The 19,320-nt window shown below is 35.6% G+C and overlaps 1 protein-coding gene across 1 annotated transcript; it reads right to left on the bottom strand.

Annotated features, from left to right (window-relative positions):
* Positions 1-1,528: 1,528 nt before the first annotated feature.
* LOC131807168 (uncharacterized) lies at positions 1,529-3,206 on the bottom strand. The gene is made up of 2 exons (XM_059132184.1): positions 3,054-3,206; positions 1,529-2,979 (listed from the first exon to the last, which is right to left on the bottom strand). Exons 1-2 carry the CDS (start codon positions 3,054-3,056, stop codon positions 1,675-1,677), a joined length of 1,308 nt encoding a protein of 435 aa, XP_058988167.1. The 5' UTR covers positions 3,057-3,206; the 3' UTR covers positions 1,529-1,674.
* Between the last annotated feature and the right edge of the window lie 16,114 nt (positions 3,207-19,320).

Here is a 19,320-nt window from a genome sequence, read left to right as displayed (position 1 = left end):
TTCCCTCTTTTTCCGCGGCTGCTGGAGCGGCAGAAGTAGCTGGGGCAGCACCAGCACCAAAATTTGGAATGAAGGAAGTCCTAAAGTGAGATATAGTGAATCTATAAATATCTGTTATTTATTTGTACGGAAAGTACTGAAAGGTTCAAAATGGTACAATATTATTGTTGAGCGATAGGTAAAAGCTGGAACTTTGCAAGTTTGCATTGGGGTGGGAGGTTTGATAAGGCGAGATTTTCAGAACTTTATACATTAATTTTACAAAAATTATTGAAATTTTATTGATCAAGCAATAAAAGATCCTACTTTGGAACATTGCAAGGGGTTTACTTATCCTTTTTATGGGCGATATTTGGTGAGATTTTCGAACTTGTATCAAGTAGCTTGAAGTAGCATCCTTATTGAGACTTGCCTGATTACATTTTAAGGTATAGTGCAGCCGTAACCTTGAGTTACCTGCAGATCCATGTTTCAGTATTTAGTATGGTGTATCGCAATAATATCCTTGCATATTTTTTTAGTAGTTTGCCTTGGTTCCTTATTGTTTTTTTAAGTCGGATTCTTGCGCATCCTCGTAGATCCTTGATCGAGTATTTTTTAAATTATATTACAGCCGCTGGCTAGAATATCCCTCCTTCAGTCTATATTAAGGTCTCTCGCACGGGTACCCTCATATATCTTAGTACGTTTAAGGTATTTTAAAGTAGTATCATTGTATGTCCTTTTAGAATCTAGTCTGAGTTGTTATTAGGTCTCATGCAACCATAGCCTTGCTTGAGTACCTACCAAGGTCTCAACCGTAGCTTTGTCTTTTGTTTTCGATCATAGCTTAAGTACTTATTAGGATTTCTTGCCGTCGTAGCGTGTGTATCTTTCCTAATTAGAGCAGTTGTAACCTTGGATATCTTCTTCTTCTTTGTAGGTATAGTACTTTCTGAGGACTCCTGCAGCCCTAGCCTTGAATATCCTTGTAAACCCGTATCCTCGTGAAGACCAGAGGACCTATATGGCTGTCTATATATGAGTGCTTAACAAGGTGTCAAGTCAAAAGGAGCATTCCGATCCCAAATGTTCCCATCCCACGAAAAACCTAATGTATATTTTGCGAAAAGGAAAATAAGCAATATTAAAAATATATCATAAGATTTTTTTCCAGAATATTGAGTTAAATCCCAATATTCAGGACAATACTATAACGCAGTTCCTGTGCTAAAATCATCAACATTGCGCCATTACGGACGATGCGGTCTGGTTTGATGCATTTTAAAACACCTGTCTAATTTTGAAGTGGATTGAAAGTTGCAGATTTAAGTTTTTCACCTTTGCAATTAAATGAAAACACGTTTTAAAGTGTTTTTTTGCATTCATTAAAAAAAATCCCAGCTACTGCTTTTGAATCTGGCGATTCAAGTAGAATTTCCAAATTATTCTTTAAAAAGCATTTCATTTGGAATAATGAATTCGTTATTTATTGCCAATAAATTAAAATAGATAAATACATATTTGAATTTTTTTTTCTTTCATTGTATTTTTCGAAATCACTAAAAATAACTTAACATAATATCAACACTTCAACTAAAAATATTTCCAAGAGATTCGAAATAAATTACCTTAATTGCATTGAAAATGCTTGAGGAATTTAAAGTCTTACTAAAGGTATTCTTTGCAGAATATTTAGTATCTAAAAACTACAGAAGGCTTTGGATAACTGTAACCAGCTTTAGCGGGTACCGGGGAGGAAGCTGAGGGCTTTGAGTCGGGGAATTGTTTTTCTGGCTTGGGATAGCTATAGCCTTTTTCTTTGGCTGGAACTGGTGAGGAAGCAGCTGGTTTAGGATTGTAGCTTGGTTTCTTAGTTGGTGCTGGGGAAGGTTTCTCTGGTTTAGGATAATTGTATCCTTTTTCTTTTGCCGGAACCGGTGAAGAGGCAGCTGCCTTAGGTTCTTTTAAGCTTGGCTTTTTAGTAGGAGCTGGGAAAGGTTTTTCTGGTTTAGGATAATTGTATCCTTTTTCTTTTGCCGGGACTGGTGAAGAGGCAGCTGGCTTAGGTTCTTTCAAGCTTGGTTTTTTAGTGGGAGCTGGGGAAGGTTTTTCTGGTTTGGGATAATTGTATCCTTTTTCTTTTGCCGGAACAGGCGAAGAGGCAGCTGGCTTGGGTTCTTTTAAGCTTGGTTTTTTAGTAGGAGCTGGGAAAGGTTTTTCTGGTTTGGGATAATTGTATCCTTTTTCTTTGGCCGGGACTGGTGAAGAGGCTGCTGGTTTGGGTTCCTTGTAACTTGGTTTTGTGGTTGGAGCTGGTAATTGCTTCTCTGGTTTGGGATAATTATAGCCTTTCTCTTTAGCAGGAACTGGAGATGAAGCAGCTGGCTTGGGATTGTAACTTGGTTTCTTAGTTGTAGCTGGGAAAGGCTTTTCAGGTTTGGGATAGTTATAGCCCTTTTCCTTTGCTGGAACTGGTGAGGAGGCTGCTGGTTTTGGTTCCTTGTAACTTGGCTTGGTGGTTGGAGCTGGGAACGGCTTCTCTGGTTTGGGATAGTTATAGCCCTTTTCCTTTGCTGGAACTGGTGAAGAGGCTGCTGGTTTGGGTTCCTTGTAACTTGGTTTTGTGGTTGGAGCTGGTAATTGCTTTTCTGGTTTGGGATAATTATAGCCTTTTTCTTTAGCAGGAACTGGAGATGAAGCAGCTGGCTTGGGATTGTAACTTGGTTTCGTAGTTGGAGCTGGGAAAGGCTTTTCAGGTTTGGGATAATTATAGCCCTTTTCCTTAGCTGGAACCGGTGAAGAGGCTGCAGGCTTAGGTTCTTTGTAACTTGGTTTGGTAGTTGGTGCCGGGAATGGCTTTGCCGGTTTAGGATAATTGTAACCCTTTTCCTTTACTGGAACTGGTGATGAAGCGGCTGGTTTTGGATAACTGTAACCTTGTTGGCCTGATGCCACAGTCGCTGCAGCAATCAAAGCGACCGCCACAATTAAGAATTTCTGAGTGATAAGCAAAAAAAAATATTTCATTTTTCCTTCCTTGCAATCTTTATTTTGTTTTTCCCGTTGCTTACCATCTTGGAGCAGCTACTATTTCTATCCTACTAGCTTGTTTTGTTGGGCAAAATATAGTAACAGCTTTCTATTGACCAAAGTATCTATTTATATGAAATCGCTTGAGAAGAGGGTGGTGATAACTGTTTTTTTTTTTTCTTTCATTTGAATACTAAAAAGATGTCTTTTCGAAACAATCACAGACCAAACCAAGCCAAAAAAAAAAAACGTCAAAACATAAAAATTGATAGTCCAGCTTCTATGGAGAATAATTTTAATTTAAAGCTTCCTGCTCCCTTTCACCGCACTGATTGCTGCATCTGAACATCTGAAATGAGAGACAAAATTCTTGTTTCGTTTGTTTCTTTAATTGGTACGCACATTAGTTCTCTGATATAATCTAGTTGCTTTCATTTCGGGAACTTGTGTGGGTACCACAGACCAGTTCTCTAGACGATGTTAAGTTTGTCGTTTTTGGTGTATTATCCAAATTTTGTCCGTCATCATCTAAACTACGATTGTTTCATTTTCTTCTTTTGGGATGGGCTGCAAATTATGCCCTCCTAATTTGGTGCTTTGTTCTGAGACCGGCCATTATATTCCATTTTCATTGAACTTAACTTGAAAAAGCCTTAGATATGAGTTAATCCATAAGAAAAAACGAATTCATTCTTTCATATTTTATTTGTTACTGGACTAATGTAGGGCACTTGTGTCCGGTCTCATTATCAGCAATAATTTGTATGTTTATTGCTATTTTTTTATTTTTATACCCTACAACACTATGTGTTGGGGGTATTATAAGTTTGATTGGGCCAAAAATTATGTAACACCACGAAATATTGGTTTCCCACATAGGAAAGTATATATGGATCATCCTAGCTCGCCGAGCTGAGTCGATCTAGCTATGTATGTCCGTCCGTCCGTCTGTCCGTCTGTCCGTCTGTCCGTCTGTCCATGTTAATTTGTAATCACTCTACAGGTCGCAATTATGGCCCGATCTTCACGAAATTTGGAATGGGGGTCGGGGTCGGGCCAGAATAGAACCCTATTCCTTTTTGAGATGATCGCCAAATGTTTAGGGGTTGAAATGGACCAAATACTGAAAAAATGTCGGATTTTGCAGTAGCTATAGAGGTCGCAATTATAGACCAATCGACGTGGAATTTAGCATGTAGCTAGAGTTTAGGACGAGGAAGAAGCCTACCAATTTGGGTGGTCATCGGATAATATTTAGCGGGTAAAATAGACCATATCTTTTTTGTTGAAAAAATTCAAATTTTTTCATTAAGCCGCGAATATTTTAAATCCCGGCGAAATCACAAAGCCATGAGAAGGTTACTTCTGACCTTTACATTGATGTTAACATCCAACAAATCGGATATATAGCAAAATATGAGCGATATATATGTCTATCAAAGAAGATATGCTTGAAAGATCTCTTATATGTCGAGAACGGCTGAACTGATTTCGACAGTTCTCATTAATTCAGAATGGCCTCTTGGCAGGAAAGAAAAAACGTCTAAAAAAATCGCATAAAAATATCTCTCTAAAGATGAAAATATTGATTTTGTAAAATTTTCTCATATTTTTTCAATTTTGTCATATTTTTGGCATATTTTCATTTTGAATTAAACATTTGGTAATATTTCTACAGCTAACAAAACTAAGTATTTAGGATATCAGGATATCATATACAGATCGTATTTATGGCCCGATCCTTACGAAATTTTGCATGGGGATAAGATGAGGGTCAGAGTAGAAGCCTACTCTTTTTGGAGATGATCGCCATATATTTAGGGGTTGAAATGGACCAAAAAACTGCAAAATTGTCGGCAGGTCGTAATTATCGCCCGATCCTCACGCACATTTGAAAGGGGGTTACCAGACATTGCAAAAGCCAAGCAGTTTTGGATGGCCATCCAAAAATATTCAATGTGTGAAATAGTTTGCCAACTTTGGTAGACAAAATACGAAAATGTCCATTCCAGAGACTTTTTCGAGAATTCACAAATACACTTCTAAGAAATTATAGGTCTTTGGGAAATATTGGTTCCAGATCTAGGAAGACCATTTAAATTAGTTTAAGTTGCTATTATTCGAAAATTAGAGAACGAAACCTGATGGTTTTCTTTTATAATTTGTCACAATATCTTGTGGAATTCTTTCGAGTATCTCGCCTATATAAAATGTATCGTTTATTATAGTGTTGTAGGGTATTCAACGGTCGGCCCCGCTCGACTGTAGCCTTTGCTTACTTGTTTTTTAATTAACAATAACCAATCAAGTATTTCCACATCGTCACTGCATTAGCTAACAGGGTGATTAAACCCCAATTTCTCTAGAAAAAAAATGCATCTACATGATATTCATCCCGTATTGCTACATATTCATAATTATGCAAGCACTTCCAAATAAAATATAATATATATATGGTCCACGAGGAATGTTTTTTTTTTTTTTTTTTTGGTTCTATTTCAAGAAGATCTGGTCTTATATGTAATTAGCAGTTAAGAAGAAAAGAAGATAATATACAAATCATTGTATTTAAGGCGGATTAGTAGGCTTATTTCACTCGAATTACTCACAATATCCATACAGTGATAAGTAGTGCTTATATTAAAGTTATTGCAAAGAACAGAATTTTTCGGAGTTAAAAAATGTATAAAATCAAAATCGGAATTTTAACTAATTCTATTAACGCGTTCAAAAACATTTAATTGATCAGTGGCATGCAATGTTTTGTAAGTGTTGGGCCATCTCCCCGAATCCTTAACAAAATTACTACTTCAACCAATCAGCAGATTAAAGAGCAGCTTTCATATGCCGTATGGTGGTTTAGAATTTAATTTTCCTGGACAAACACTATGGAATTCGGTTGAAAATATAAACCAAAAATTAGACCATAATTTTGGAAAATGTGGTTGTGAAGATACAAATATCTTTTTCTTTTTTTCGGAAAATACAAATGCTATTTGCAATGGAAAGAGTTCGGCATTCCTGGAAAAAGGTTATGGACAAAGTGTTTATTTGTATACCCTACAACACCATGTGCTAGGGGCATAATAAATTAAATTGAGTCCGAAATTATGTAACACCTCGAAATTCTTGTTCGGCACATATAAAATCTAAGAAAATCGCGTAAAAATATGTCAAAAAAGGTGAATATTTTTAGTTATACATTCTTGTGAACAAAATGCAGGTCGCGTTTATTATCCGATTGAGATGAAATTTTGCAAACAGTATTTGTTTGGCCCAAGGACGAACTCAGATTCAGATATAGCTCCCATATATCTTAAACCGATTTCGGGTTAATTGTGCACCAAATGGCTAATATAAGTCCAAATGATCTGTATTTTGGAACATCCCACCGAACTCAGTCTAGAAGCAAGTAAATCAAATCATCCGATTTGGGGTTTTAAGTCTCTCACATGCGTAATATACACTCTAAAAGAATGATATTTAGTACCGGGCATCAGATACTGCTCGAAACTACCTCTGTCAAACTACCTTTGTAAAGATCGGTTCAGAGTTGGATATAGCTCCCAGAACCGATTTCAAATCAATAGTGCACCAAATGGCCAATATAAGTCGAACTAACCTGAATTTTGGCATATCCAACCGAATTCAGTCTAAAAGAAGGTACATCAAATTTGATGAAAACCGGTTCTTATTTATATGTTTCATCCGATATTGTGTTGAGTCCCTTACAATTCCAATTTTCATTCTACAACAGATTTTTTGTTAACAGATATCTTATAGAGCTCGACGCTACCTCTGTCAAATTTTGTCAAGATCGGTTCAGATTTAGATATAGCTCCCTTATATATCTTTATCGGATTTCGAGTTAATAGTGCACCAAATGGCCAATACAAATCCAAGTGACCTGCATTTTGGCATATCCAACCGAATTCAGTCTAGAAGAAGGTACATCAAATTTGGTGAAAATCGGTTCATATATAGCTATAGTTCCCATTTATATGTTTCATCCGATATGGTGCTTAAGTCCCTCACATTCACAATATCCATTCGACAACAATGATATTTGTTATCAGATATCTTATAGAGCACGGAAATACCATTGTCAAATTTTATCGAGATTGGCTAAGATTTGGATATAGTTCTTAAATATCCTTTACCCGATTTCAGGTTTATTGTGCAAATGATGAATAATATCAGCCCAAATGGAGTAAATTTCGGGACGTACGTTTCCATTTTTTGGAACTCGGCTCGGATATATATATTTTTTAATATAATCATCCTCGAAGTGATATCATGCACTATATAGCAATGTTATTTGTCATAAAAGATTAAAATGTCTCCGTCAAATTTAGGCAAAATCGATTCAGAATTGGATATGCCACCCATATATTAATACACTTCTCTCGCAATCTGTTATCCACAATGAGTTTTTTAGTCAAGACACTGCAGCGCTATCCCGCTATATAGCTTATAATAATACATTTTAGTCAAATTTCAACTTCCTTTCCTAACCCGCCCGTCCGACACAACATGTCACATGGCACGAACGGCGTATTTCCTTATTAATATTTTGTTTGTTTGCTGGCTCTGAGATTTGAACAAACGACCTTAGATCTTGTAGTCCGAAGTGCTGTAACTGGTATTGCAGACTTTGTAATAATCATTACTTTTAGGATACTGGTAATGCAAATGATATTTAGATGTCATTACTAGTAAGCGGTGAGTTTTGTGATAATTTCTCACTGGCTCTCTTCTTTATTACAAATTTTAGATCATTAAGTTCATCTTGAAAGAGAAATAAACAAATTTTCCTCCCTTCATGCTAGGTTGCTTTTTACACCCTCCACTGTAATATGGAGGGTTTATTATGTTTGTGATTCCGTTTGTAACACCTCGAAATATAAATTTTAGACCCTATATAGTATATATATTGTTGATCATCATAATACTATGTCGGTATGTGGAAATATCTCTAGCACGTAAACAAAATGAAGTAGGTTGATAAGATTTTACTCAGATGTGTATGAGGTCTGCAGGTTTTTTTTATATTTTATATTTCATGCCATACAAAATTTGTGTGAATTGTCCTATATTTACTCCCTCCGTAAAACGAATGGAATGTATTATATTTGAAAAATGTAGATTTCCGCAGTATAAAAAATTTACGCGTCCAAATATAAATTTTTGTATTTTTCACAAAAAAGTTATGGTCCATTTTAATATTATTATTTACCTTTTTATAACCTTCACCATAGTATGGAGGGTATATTAACTTTGTCATTCCGTTTGTAACACCTCGAAATATACATTTTACACCCCACAAATATATATTCTTAATCAGCATAAAATTCTATGTCGATTTAGCGATGTCCGTCCACCTGTCCATCTATCCGTCTGTGGAAATCACTCTAGCTTCCGAACGATATGAAGTAGGTTGACAAAATTTTACCCCAATGTATATTATGTCTGCAGGAATTTTGTTGTCGAAAATGGGTCATGTAGGTTCACGTTTTGGTATAATGGTTCGATATTTTGGTGATTTTAGCAACATTATTCACCGGAATTGTTTCAAATTTGATATTTGAAATTCGTAATGGATATTACAGCCTAAGACAGAAAATCGTCTGTACAGGTTCACGCCTTCTTGCAGCCCCCATATAGCGGCACCTCCCGAAATTCGATACTTTGATGATTTTAGCGACATTATTCACCGGAATTGTTTCAAGTTTGATGTTCGTAATGGATACAGCAGCCTATGACATAAAATTATTAGTGCAGGTCCTCGTTTTGAAATGGCCCCCATATAATAGTACCTCCCGATATTCGGTATTTTGATGATTTTAGTTACATTATTCACCGATTCTTTTTTTTTCAAGTTTCGCATTCAAATATTGTAATGGCTTGTGACAAAAGTTGCCTATGCATGTCGACGTCGTCGTATAGACCCTAATATAATGGCTACACATTTAAGATTGTAATAGAATTGTTAACGATTTTTTATTTTATTTTATTTATTTATTTATTTATTTTTTTTTTTTTTTTTTGAAAATTGCCAAATTCATTCTAAGTGGTGGAGGGTAATACTGCAGGCTATAATTGAATATTTGTATCCTCTTGAATCATTGAGGGTATATTAGCTATACATAGCCCTTTGTCAGATCAGACTACGCAAAGTATTGGTCCAATATGATACCTCCCAATATTTTGTACGTTTAACCTCATTTGGCATTTCTATTATAGGGTTGTCTTCTGGGAAAACTAGTTGTCGTACATTTCGGTGTAGTCGCCGACAGTACAATCCGACTTACGATATGTGGAAAATTTTAATTGCATCATCCTTTCGATTTCAATGAAATTTGCAGTTTAAAATTCCCGGAGCTTGAGATCTTCTCCTACAGTGTGATTTCTATATAGCCTTCATATCTATTGAGCAAATTTTAGGTACTGGAAAGCGTATCGGATTTCCGCCAATTTCAGAAGGTTTTGGTTCTTGTGCCAAAACGAAATAATGAAAACTATTTCCTAAAGCGACATACAATTACATAAAACAATAAAATCAAGCACTGTCTGAAAAGATCCAATACTGACATCAAAATATAAAGGTTGTCCTTGTGAAGACGGCATTTTTGCTGTAACAAACACAAACTATGATACGATAAATATCATTTTATGAAATAAATGACGAAATGCTAACGCACGTGAAATATCTCATATAGTTGAAAAATCCCCATCTGCTTAGTAAAATGCCAATTCTGTCTCAAATCATAATAATGCTATGAATATTAATATTATATTTTGTAAAAATAGAAAACAAAGAAAGTGATGATTTATCGACAAAAAAACACACATTCAACACCCACAAGAGAGAACAGAATATTCCTATCTATAAAATGATTGAAATCGAAAGTTTGAATTTTAAAACAAATTAAGATTTGGTAGTGCCTAGTCATTACTGGTTGTTGTGAGTTTTAAATCACAACAGAAATATAATGATCTGCAATTTAAAAAATTTGAATCGATTTCAAATATTGAACTTCATCCATATTATGTTTGATAAAAAAAAATCTAACACATGTGATTTTAATTTAGTTTTTTTTTCATTTTGTAGCTATGCGTACCGGTTTGAAACTATTTCACAAAAATTCATGCATATTTTATGTCTACTGCAGCTGCTGTTTTTTTTGAATTCCATAACACTTCCGTATTTTCTAAAAATTATAAAAACATGCATTCGAGGGGAGGCAAATTTCAGTTGATTCAGAACGAGTTGAGAATTGAAAACGGGGCACATGTGTCATGGTTTGTAGTTCAGTAATTTGTTAAATGTTTTTATTTAAATTTTTCCTGTTTCAAATTGCAGAGGTTTCTATGGGTTTGCTTAAACTTAATGATGGCTGTTAATGCAAAAGAAATACCCCGCATTACCAATGATTACTTGCCGCCCTATGCCGAAGGTCCACCACCCCACAATGATTTCAACTATGATGTACAGCTGCTACCTCCTCCCGTCACCTACCACGTTCATCATCATTGGTATTATCCAGTTCCAAGTGTGGCGTTCGAGGAATATGCTCCAGTTTCTTTTGTGGCACAAGAAGCCCATCCAACAGCTGGTATTAGTTCCTTAAAACCAACAATGATTCTCGTGGTCACTCTGATTTTGTGTCTGACATAGGAATTGCAAAAAGTCCATGATTTTTATTTAAAATTCATTTTTTGCAAGGTACATGCAAGTATCTCTTCTAAGGTGGAAATTGCCTTACAAAGCTGCTGAAATTGCAGCTGTTCGTATATTGGAGTTCTACTCAAATTCAAAACTCTTCTTCCGGAGTATTAATCTAAGAAGTATTATGCCAATATCGGGAATACGAAAATATTTTCCCACATTTGAGGTAAAAAATTTGTCTTTGCATAATGTATTCTAAATATTGGCCATCCAAGGTCGTAAAAATAGACTGTGTCATAATACATTCAGCAATTCAAATATTCTTGTTGTGCCTGTATATTTAGTTCGATGCGCATTATTTGGATGTCTAGCATCGAAAACAAATTGATATTTAAAAGAATTTTAAACTAGTTTAACTTCTAAAGTCCAAAATAAAATGTTGCATTTATTTATTTTTTTTTTCATTTGATATCAAAATAAACATTCAGTGAAATAGTCAGCGATATTCCCGAATCTTCGGATAGTGGTTTTTTAATATTTTTTTTTTTAATTTTTTATGTAATGCATGAGATTATAGTTTACACACTGTTCAGTGTTATTGAATCTCATTTCTGAGATAGCATGCCTTCAGTGAAATCGAATAAGCCATATTTTTGTAGAATATTTTGTAACCATAACTCTGTTCCTTTAATGTTCTTTCGGTCAACAATTGAAGTGCCAAAATCAGGATTTTTGACATTCAAGTATTTAAAAAATAAACTTTGCTCAGAAGATTTTAGGTGGAGTACTGAAAAGGCATAAAATTGGCATTTTTATGTTTTTTTATACGCTACACCACACTATGGTCAGGGTATTATGTCTTTGTGCATTTTTTTTTGTCCATTTGTCCTTGTATATTTGTAAACAAACTATAGGTCACATCTATTGCTCGGTCAAGATAAAATTCTGCACAAATCAGTTATTTGACCCAAGGACGAACCCTATGGAAATTGGACATAATCGGTCAAAAATTAGATATAGCTCCCACATACATCTTCGTCCGATTAGTATTTTATTGTGCACCAAAAATCCTAAATAGGATGAAATTTGGAACATACCACGCAATTGTTATTAAAAAAATCATACAAACATGAGTTATACACTTAATACCTTGCTTCGGCAATATTACTAATAGTGCCTTAACCGAGTAAACAAAGCGATCGTTTTAGTCCTTTTTTAAATAAGGTTAAAAACGCCGCACAATAAACTTAGATAAACGACAGGAATTCATAAATTAAAATAAGTAACTTTGAGCAAAGACCTAAAATGGTAAAGACTAGACAAAATGCATTTTGAGCAAATGGTTTGTGTCTACAATACATAGAGTAACAGCTCATGGCAGAGACATGTTAATATAAAAACCACAATTACATGAACGGATAACAAAAAAACATTTGAAAAATCAAAAATTTTGATTTCAAAATTCTATTCCATGGACCTTTCCGAAAATTTGCACATTGCCTTAGCGATTTAAATCAGTTAACATTGATAACGATGTTGTTATAATATCGTAAAAACAGAGGTATTTTCACAGGGTTACCAATTTTGACTCTGTCTTGTCCTATCTTTACACTTCTATGTCTTTGCTTTGAGTACCCTGCATCATTGGGAACGAATTTGGAAATTTTCAAAACCAAAAATAAATCCGTTAATAATTTTGTTAAAATCTTATAAAGAGTATAGCGAGTTACCGTAGTTTTGGGGTCTATACTAAAACATGGATATGCAAAGGTAATTTTCGTCATAGGCCAATACAATATTCAAATATGAAACTTGAATAAATTCCGGTGAATAATTTTGCAAAAATGTCAAAATTCTGAATATAGGGAGGTATTGTTTTATGGAGGTTATCCGAAGCTCCGTACCTACATATGACATTTTCTGTCATAGACTGTATATACAAAATTTGAAACAATTCCAGTAATAATGTCGCTAAAATCGTCATAATACCGAACATCTGTAGGTACATTTATATGGGGGTGGAGATGTAAAACATAGATCTAGACCTAAACCAAAACGTGGACCTATATAGCCCATTTTCAATACCAATGGTCCTAACACACATCTGAGTAAAATGTTATCAACTTACTTTATTTCGTTCGAAGCTAGAGTGATTTTCACAGACAGACGGACATAGCTAAGTCGACACAGAATTTTATGCTGATCAAGAATATATATACAGAGCGAGATAAAAAAACTGCAAAAAAGTCAAACGCCATAATTTTCACATTTTTTTCTAAATTGTATTGAATAAAAGCAAAAAATGTCGAAAATAGCATCAAATTTTAGAATAATTTTAGATTTGTTCGAATAGATCACCTTTGACACGAATAATGGCCTTCATCGGCCAATGAAACCATCACATGCCTCCCTGAATGACCCATTTCGACCCATTCCCGGCGAAGCGCTTGCTTGATGTGATCGACGCTTTGGTATTTTTTTGTGCCAACCTTGCTTTCCAAAATACTCCGGACTCAATAGTTCAACGGATTAGTATCCGGAGTTTTTGGTGGCGATTGTGTGCTGGAAATGAAGCGAGGAACCTCATTTTGTAACCATTCTTGGGTGGCGCGTGCTGAGTCCTGTTGGAATGTCCAAGGTCTGCGGCAAAATGTTTGCGCGCCAAAGGCTTTAATACAACCTCCACAATATTTTCGCAATAATGTTCGGCATTTATTCTGATGCTACGGTCGATAAATACGAGCGGAGAGCTACCATTGGTTGTTATGGCGTCCTACACCATCACCATGGCTGGCGCTTGAGTTCTGGTGGCCAACCAAAGGTGCACATTTTCAGCTGACCTCTTTGGCATGAAAACACGATCATTTTGTTTGTTCACAAACCGCTGGACAACGAATGTTTTTTCATCGGACAAAACCAAATTCGGCAGTTCACCACTTTCGGCCAAGCGAAGCAGCTTAGCTCTTAGCTCTTTTGAGTCTAGTTTCTTTCTGTTGCGGTGTAAGTTCTTGTACTTTATGAAATTTCAATGGCTTTTCCCAGAGCTCATTTTTCAATATTTGCCGAATGGAATTTTTTTTATTACTTTTTTTATTTTTCGAAATATTTCTGCTGATGTTGCTGTTTTCTTCCGTCCATCTCCTTGACGTCGGGTAACGCTATCAGTATCACGGTAACGAGCGATGGTACGAGACACAAAAGATTTATTCACATTTAAATGCTGGAGTGCTCTAACGATATCCACTTGTGGTTTTCCAGGCAAATATAAAGAAATCGCACTCTCGCGCTTGAATTCCATCACGAATAATTTATTTTCTGGAAAATTCTCACCAAATGTCACTGGAATAATTTTAACAGCTGTCGGATGAGTGGCGTAGAAATTATAGCAGTCTGAAGTTGTTTGCGATTTGTTAATCTCACCCTATATTTGAACCGCTTTCACCAAATCTAATTTACTTACTTGGATATGCACAATTAACCCGAAGTCGGTTGAAGACTTATGGGAGCTGTATATAAATCTGATCCTTTTATCTCCAGTTTCAATAGGGTACGTCCTTGGTACAAAAAAATATTGTTTGAAAATTTTCATCTCATTCGGATAATTAATGCGACCTGGATTTTGTTCACAAGAATACATGGACGGACGGAGTGGCAGCCTGGCTGACATGCATATATCCACTCAGAAAGTGATTCTATGAAGATTCTTGAAAGTAAATAGACCACGCTTCCTTCTCCATATTACAAACAGATGCACAAAGACATAATACCCTTACCACTATGTGGTGTAGGTTTTAGGTTTTCCCATCTTTAAAAAAATCACCAGATTATTCGGTCGGAACACATTATCGCCATGAGGTGCGTGAATGCGGAGTTAGAACACTGTATAAATGTTAATGTTAAATAAGAGTAGAGATGAGAGAACGAGATAAATATTTTTGGAAATAAGAGAAATGATCCCCTTTTGTTGTGTTAGCAATAAATACTTGATAGCTCTAGTTGAACTATATTTAATTGCCTCCACCAAGCATTGAATCAATGCCAGAATCCAGAAATGTTTATTTGCGCTGATAACAGTTGTTCTTAATGTTTATGGTATGAAAAGTTGTTTCAACTATTAGAAAGTCATGGTAGTCATTTAAATATTAAAACTAGCAGAATATAGACGCGTTTATCAGGCAATGGTTAGTATTGAGGTTTGTCGGTCCTCTTATTAGGAAGTTTTTTGATTTATTTCCTTTCTATTGCAGACATTTAATTTAGTTTTCTTCATTTCGCTGGCATTTGTTGCAAATGGCGATCGAATACCCAATGAATATCCAGTAGTATCTAATAATTATGGAACTGTCGGTAGGGGTTTTACGCCAGCAGGACAGTATGTCATTTAGCCAGTAGCGAATGTTGCGTATACAAATAGTGCTGGTGTCACCTATGCTGGAACTGGTGGTTATAATTACGGTGCATCTATCCCCAATTATGGAATTACAGCATCCAATCCTATTTCAGTATTTGTAGCTCCTGGTTTGCAATATGCTCCGGCAGCCACATCGACAAATCCCCAATATGCCCCAGCTGCTAGTCCTCAATTTATACAAAACGGTTTGCAGTTTGCTGCCTCTAACACCAATGCACAATATGCACCACCCGGTCTTCAATATTTTGCCCCTGGTTCACAATATTCTTTACCAAATTCCGTCTATAACCCAGGAGGCTTTGTCGCGCCTCTCATTCCAGCTCCAAATTATGCCTTATCGCCATTATCATCTGCTACAAATAATTATCATCCTTTGCCTTCTCAACCTGTTTACAGTGGACCAGGTTTGAATGGAAATATTTTCAGAGTGCCTAATATTATTAATGCCGGATCGCAACCGTTGCCTGTCTACCCTACTGAAAGTAATCAATATCCAAATCATTCAGGTTTTATTGGTGTCAGCAATAATAATCCTCTTCAAGTACCAGCTGGGGCCAGTTCAACATCTTTCACGAATACAAATCCGGAGGCCAGCACTACCACCACTGCAAGTGCCACATCAACGCTACACCATGGAAGTTCTGCTACCAACATTGATACTGCTTTTCATGAAGACGTGCCCACTCCACCCTCTGTAACCTATTCAACTCCTGACGAATCTAATAAGAATTCCAACACAATACCTGATTCCATTGCTGATGCTAGCAACACGGATCCTCTGATCACTTCAAGTTCTGAGAATGTAGCAAAATCAGCTGAACCTATACCTGCCCACACCTATTTCGATGAAGAGGGCTATCGTTACAAAAATCCACATCAGAAATGATTTGCATGTTATATTTTAAAGATCTATGAAGAAAAAAATAAAAAAAAATAACTTAAACAAGTACAAAAGCTTTAAGTTCGGCTGTCCGAACATTGAATATCTTCCAACATTTTGAACGAATTTGGAAATTTTCAAAAACATAAAATCCAAAAATTTTCAAAAACATAAAATTCTGCTAAAATCTTAAAAACACCGAACGTAGCCGTTATATTGGGTCATAAGCCATTACAATACTGAAATGCGAAACTTCGCGAAAAATCGGTGAATAATTTAGCTAAAATCATCGAAATTCCGAATATAGGGAGGTACGGTTATATTGGGGCTATACCAAAATGTGGACCTGCACAGACAATTTCCTGTCATAGGCTATAGTATCCATTACGAACTTCAAATACCAAATTTGAAACACTTCCGCCGAAGAATGTCGCTAAAATCATCAAAATACCGAACTATTCCAGTGACAGCTCATTAAATTGCTTACAAGCGTACAAAAGCATTTTGGTGAGAATTTTCCAGAAAAAAGTCATTCGTGATGGAATTCAAGCGTGATAGTGTGATTTCTTTATATTTGGCTGGAAAAAACATCTAGCTATCGTTAGAGCAATCCAGCATTTAAATGTGAATAAATCTTTTGTGGCTCGTACCATCGCTCGTTATCGTGATACTGGTAGCTCGGGGTAAAGCCTTTGATATTCCAGAGAGTCCAAGAACTTACACCGCAACAAAAAGAAAATAGACCCAAATAGCTAAAGAGTTGCTTCGCTTGGTCGAAAGTGGTGAACTGCCGAATTTGGTATCCTCCGATGAAAAAACATTCGTTGTCCAGCAGTTTGTAAACAAACAAAATGACCGTGTTTACTTGCTAAAGAGGTCAGCTGAAAATGTGCACCTTCGGTTGGCCACCAGAATTTAAGCGCCGGCGGGACCGCCATGTGGGCCGCCATAACAGTCGATGGTCGCTCTCTGCTCGTATTAATCGACCGTCGCATTAGAATAAATGCCGAATATGACCGCGAAATTATTTTGGCCTTGTGCACGCAACAATTTTTGCCGCAGGACTCAGCATCATCGCACTCAGCATGCGCCACCCAAGAATGGTTACAAAATCAGGTTCCTCGCTTCATTTCCAGCGCACAATGGCCACCAAAATTTCCGGATACCAATCCGTTAGACTATTGTTTCTGGAGTATTTTAGAAAGCAAGATTGGCACTAAAAACCAAAGTGTCGATCACCTCAAGCAAGCGCTTCGTCGGGAATGGGCCAAAATACCGCAGAGCAACATTCGGGCAGCGTGTGACGGTTGGTGTGACCAAATCTAGCAAATCTAAACTTATTCTAAAATATGATTGTATTTCCGACATTGTTTGCTTTTATTCAATAAAATTAAAAAAAAAAATCAAAATTATGGCGTTTGACATTTTTGCAGTTTTTTTTATCTCACGTTTAAATTTTATACTCCACAATGTGTATATATATTCTCGATCAGCAATAAAATCGATGTCGATTTAGCGATATTCGTCCGCCTGTCAGTCTGAAGTAGGCTGTTAAAATTTTTCTCAGATGTGTGTTGGGTCTGCAGGATTTTTAGTATTGAAAATGGGACCGTCTTAAAATATAGGAGAACTGATGATTTAAGCTTATTTTTATTGTTTTAGTCACAATTTGAAACCCGAATTCGCAATTAATTGTGTAATTATGTAAGGAACAATCTTGCTTAACCTATTATTCGGTATTTTGATGGTATGTGTCACACTTTTCACCGAAAATGTTTCAGATTTGAAAGTTGAAGTTCCCAATAGGTATTTGGTATTTTGACGAATTTAACGATATAATTCACCGGAATTGCTTCAAATTTCGTATCTGAAATTTGTAATGGATACTACAGCCTGTGACGGAAAATTGTCCATGCAAGTCCAGGTTTCATAAATACTTTAGCTACATTATTCTCCGGAATTGTTTAAATTTCGTATTTGGGTACTACAGCCTGTGACAGAATATTGTATATACTTATTTTGCTCTAATTTTGCAAATCCTAATATTTGCGTCAGTTCTATATCTCGTGCCAAAATGGAAAATATTGGCCCAGTCCATCAAGTGCCTCTTGTACATAGGGTCAAAATTTTGAATAATTATAACTCTTAAAAAATATGATGTAACAGTACGATTGTCTTCAAAGTTCAGACATCCTACTATTTTTATGAATCCAAGATCTGGTTGTAAGACGGAATATATCGGTCCACTCCGTCTGGAATATATCGGCCCACTCCCACATATGCTCAAAATTTTGAATATCCATGAAGTTCATAAAAAGAGAAATCAATATCCGATTTCATTCCAATATTTCCATCAACACAAAATCTGTTACAAAGGTGGTAGAGATCGGACCATTTCTTTTCCTACCTGCCCCAAATACGGTTCAAAATTTTGAAAAACATAACCCTCAAAGAAAGCGGAATAAGCATCCAACTCTCTTCAAATTTCACACATACAAACATTTTTGCTAACACAAGATCTGTTGTGAAGATGCTATATATCTGCGAACCCCTTCTGGTACCTCACCCACAAAGGGACAACATTTTCAATACTTTTATCTGTCATAAATTGTGAAACAACTCAGTGAATCTTTACAACTTGCTTTAGATATAGCCAGTTGTAAAGATTCGCTGTCTCTCATCCAGAATCCTGACATTTATATGGAATGTATGATTTTCCATAGATGTTCGATTTTTCTTATATATAATAATATTTATGTCATATACAATATATACGGGACAATATTGACCTATTCTTTCCATATATATATATATATATATATATATATATATATATTTTTTTTTTTTTTTTTTTTTTTTTTTTGGTTTGAAAATTTCCAAATTTGTTCCAAATCTTGGAAGGTATTCAAAAATTGATTGGTTTTTCTTTCGAGATGGGCTTTATCATCTGAAAAACAATGAGGAGGAAAACAAGTCTATACACAAATTTCCTTGGGTAAATGTGTCAAAATCATCATCAGGTGGCGGTATATGGAGTCTATACAACAATTTAGACCTAAATGGAAAATTATTTACAAGGATTTTTTTCCTACTGTAAACACAAATAGCCGATTAACAACAAACTTATTCAAAAATGTGACCAAAGTCGAAATCGTAGACCAATATATCCAACTAGCTGAACCCGGTGCGCTTCGCTACCCCTTTTGATTTTATATGCATTCAAAATTTTATTTACGAATATATGTTGGTTAAAAAAAAAAACAAATTTAAAAAGTAAAAAAAAATTATTGCACTACTTTAATGCGTAAATAACCAAAACCATTAGAAAAGCAGTAACATGACATACAT

The sequence above is a fragment of the Musca domestica genome, unplaced genomic scaffold (genome assembly GCF_030504385.1).
Source record: "Musca domestica strain aabys unplaced genomic scaffold, Musca_domestica.polishedcontigs.V.1.1 114, whole genome shotgun sequence".
Lineage (NCBI taxonomy): Eukaryota > Metazoa > Arthropoda > Insecta > Diptera > Muscidae > Musca > Musca domestica.
Note: the sequence above shows the minus strand (reverse complement) of the source record. Positions and strands in the feature narration are given on the sequence as shown.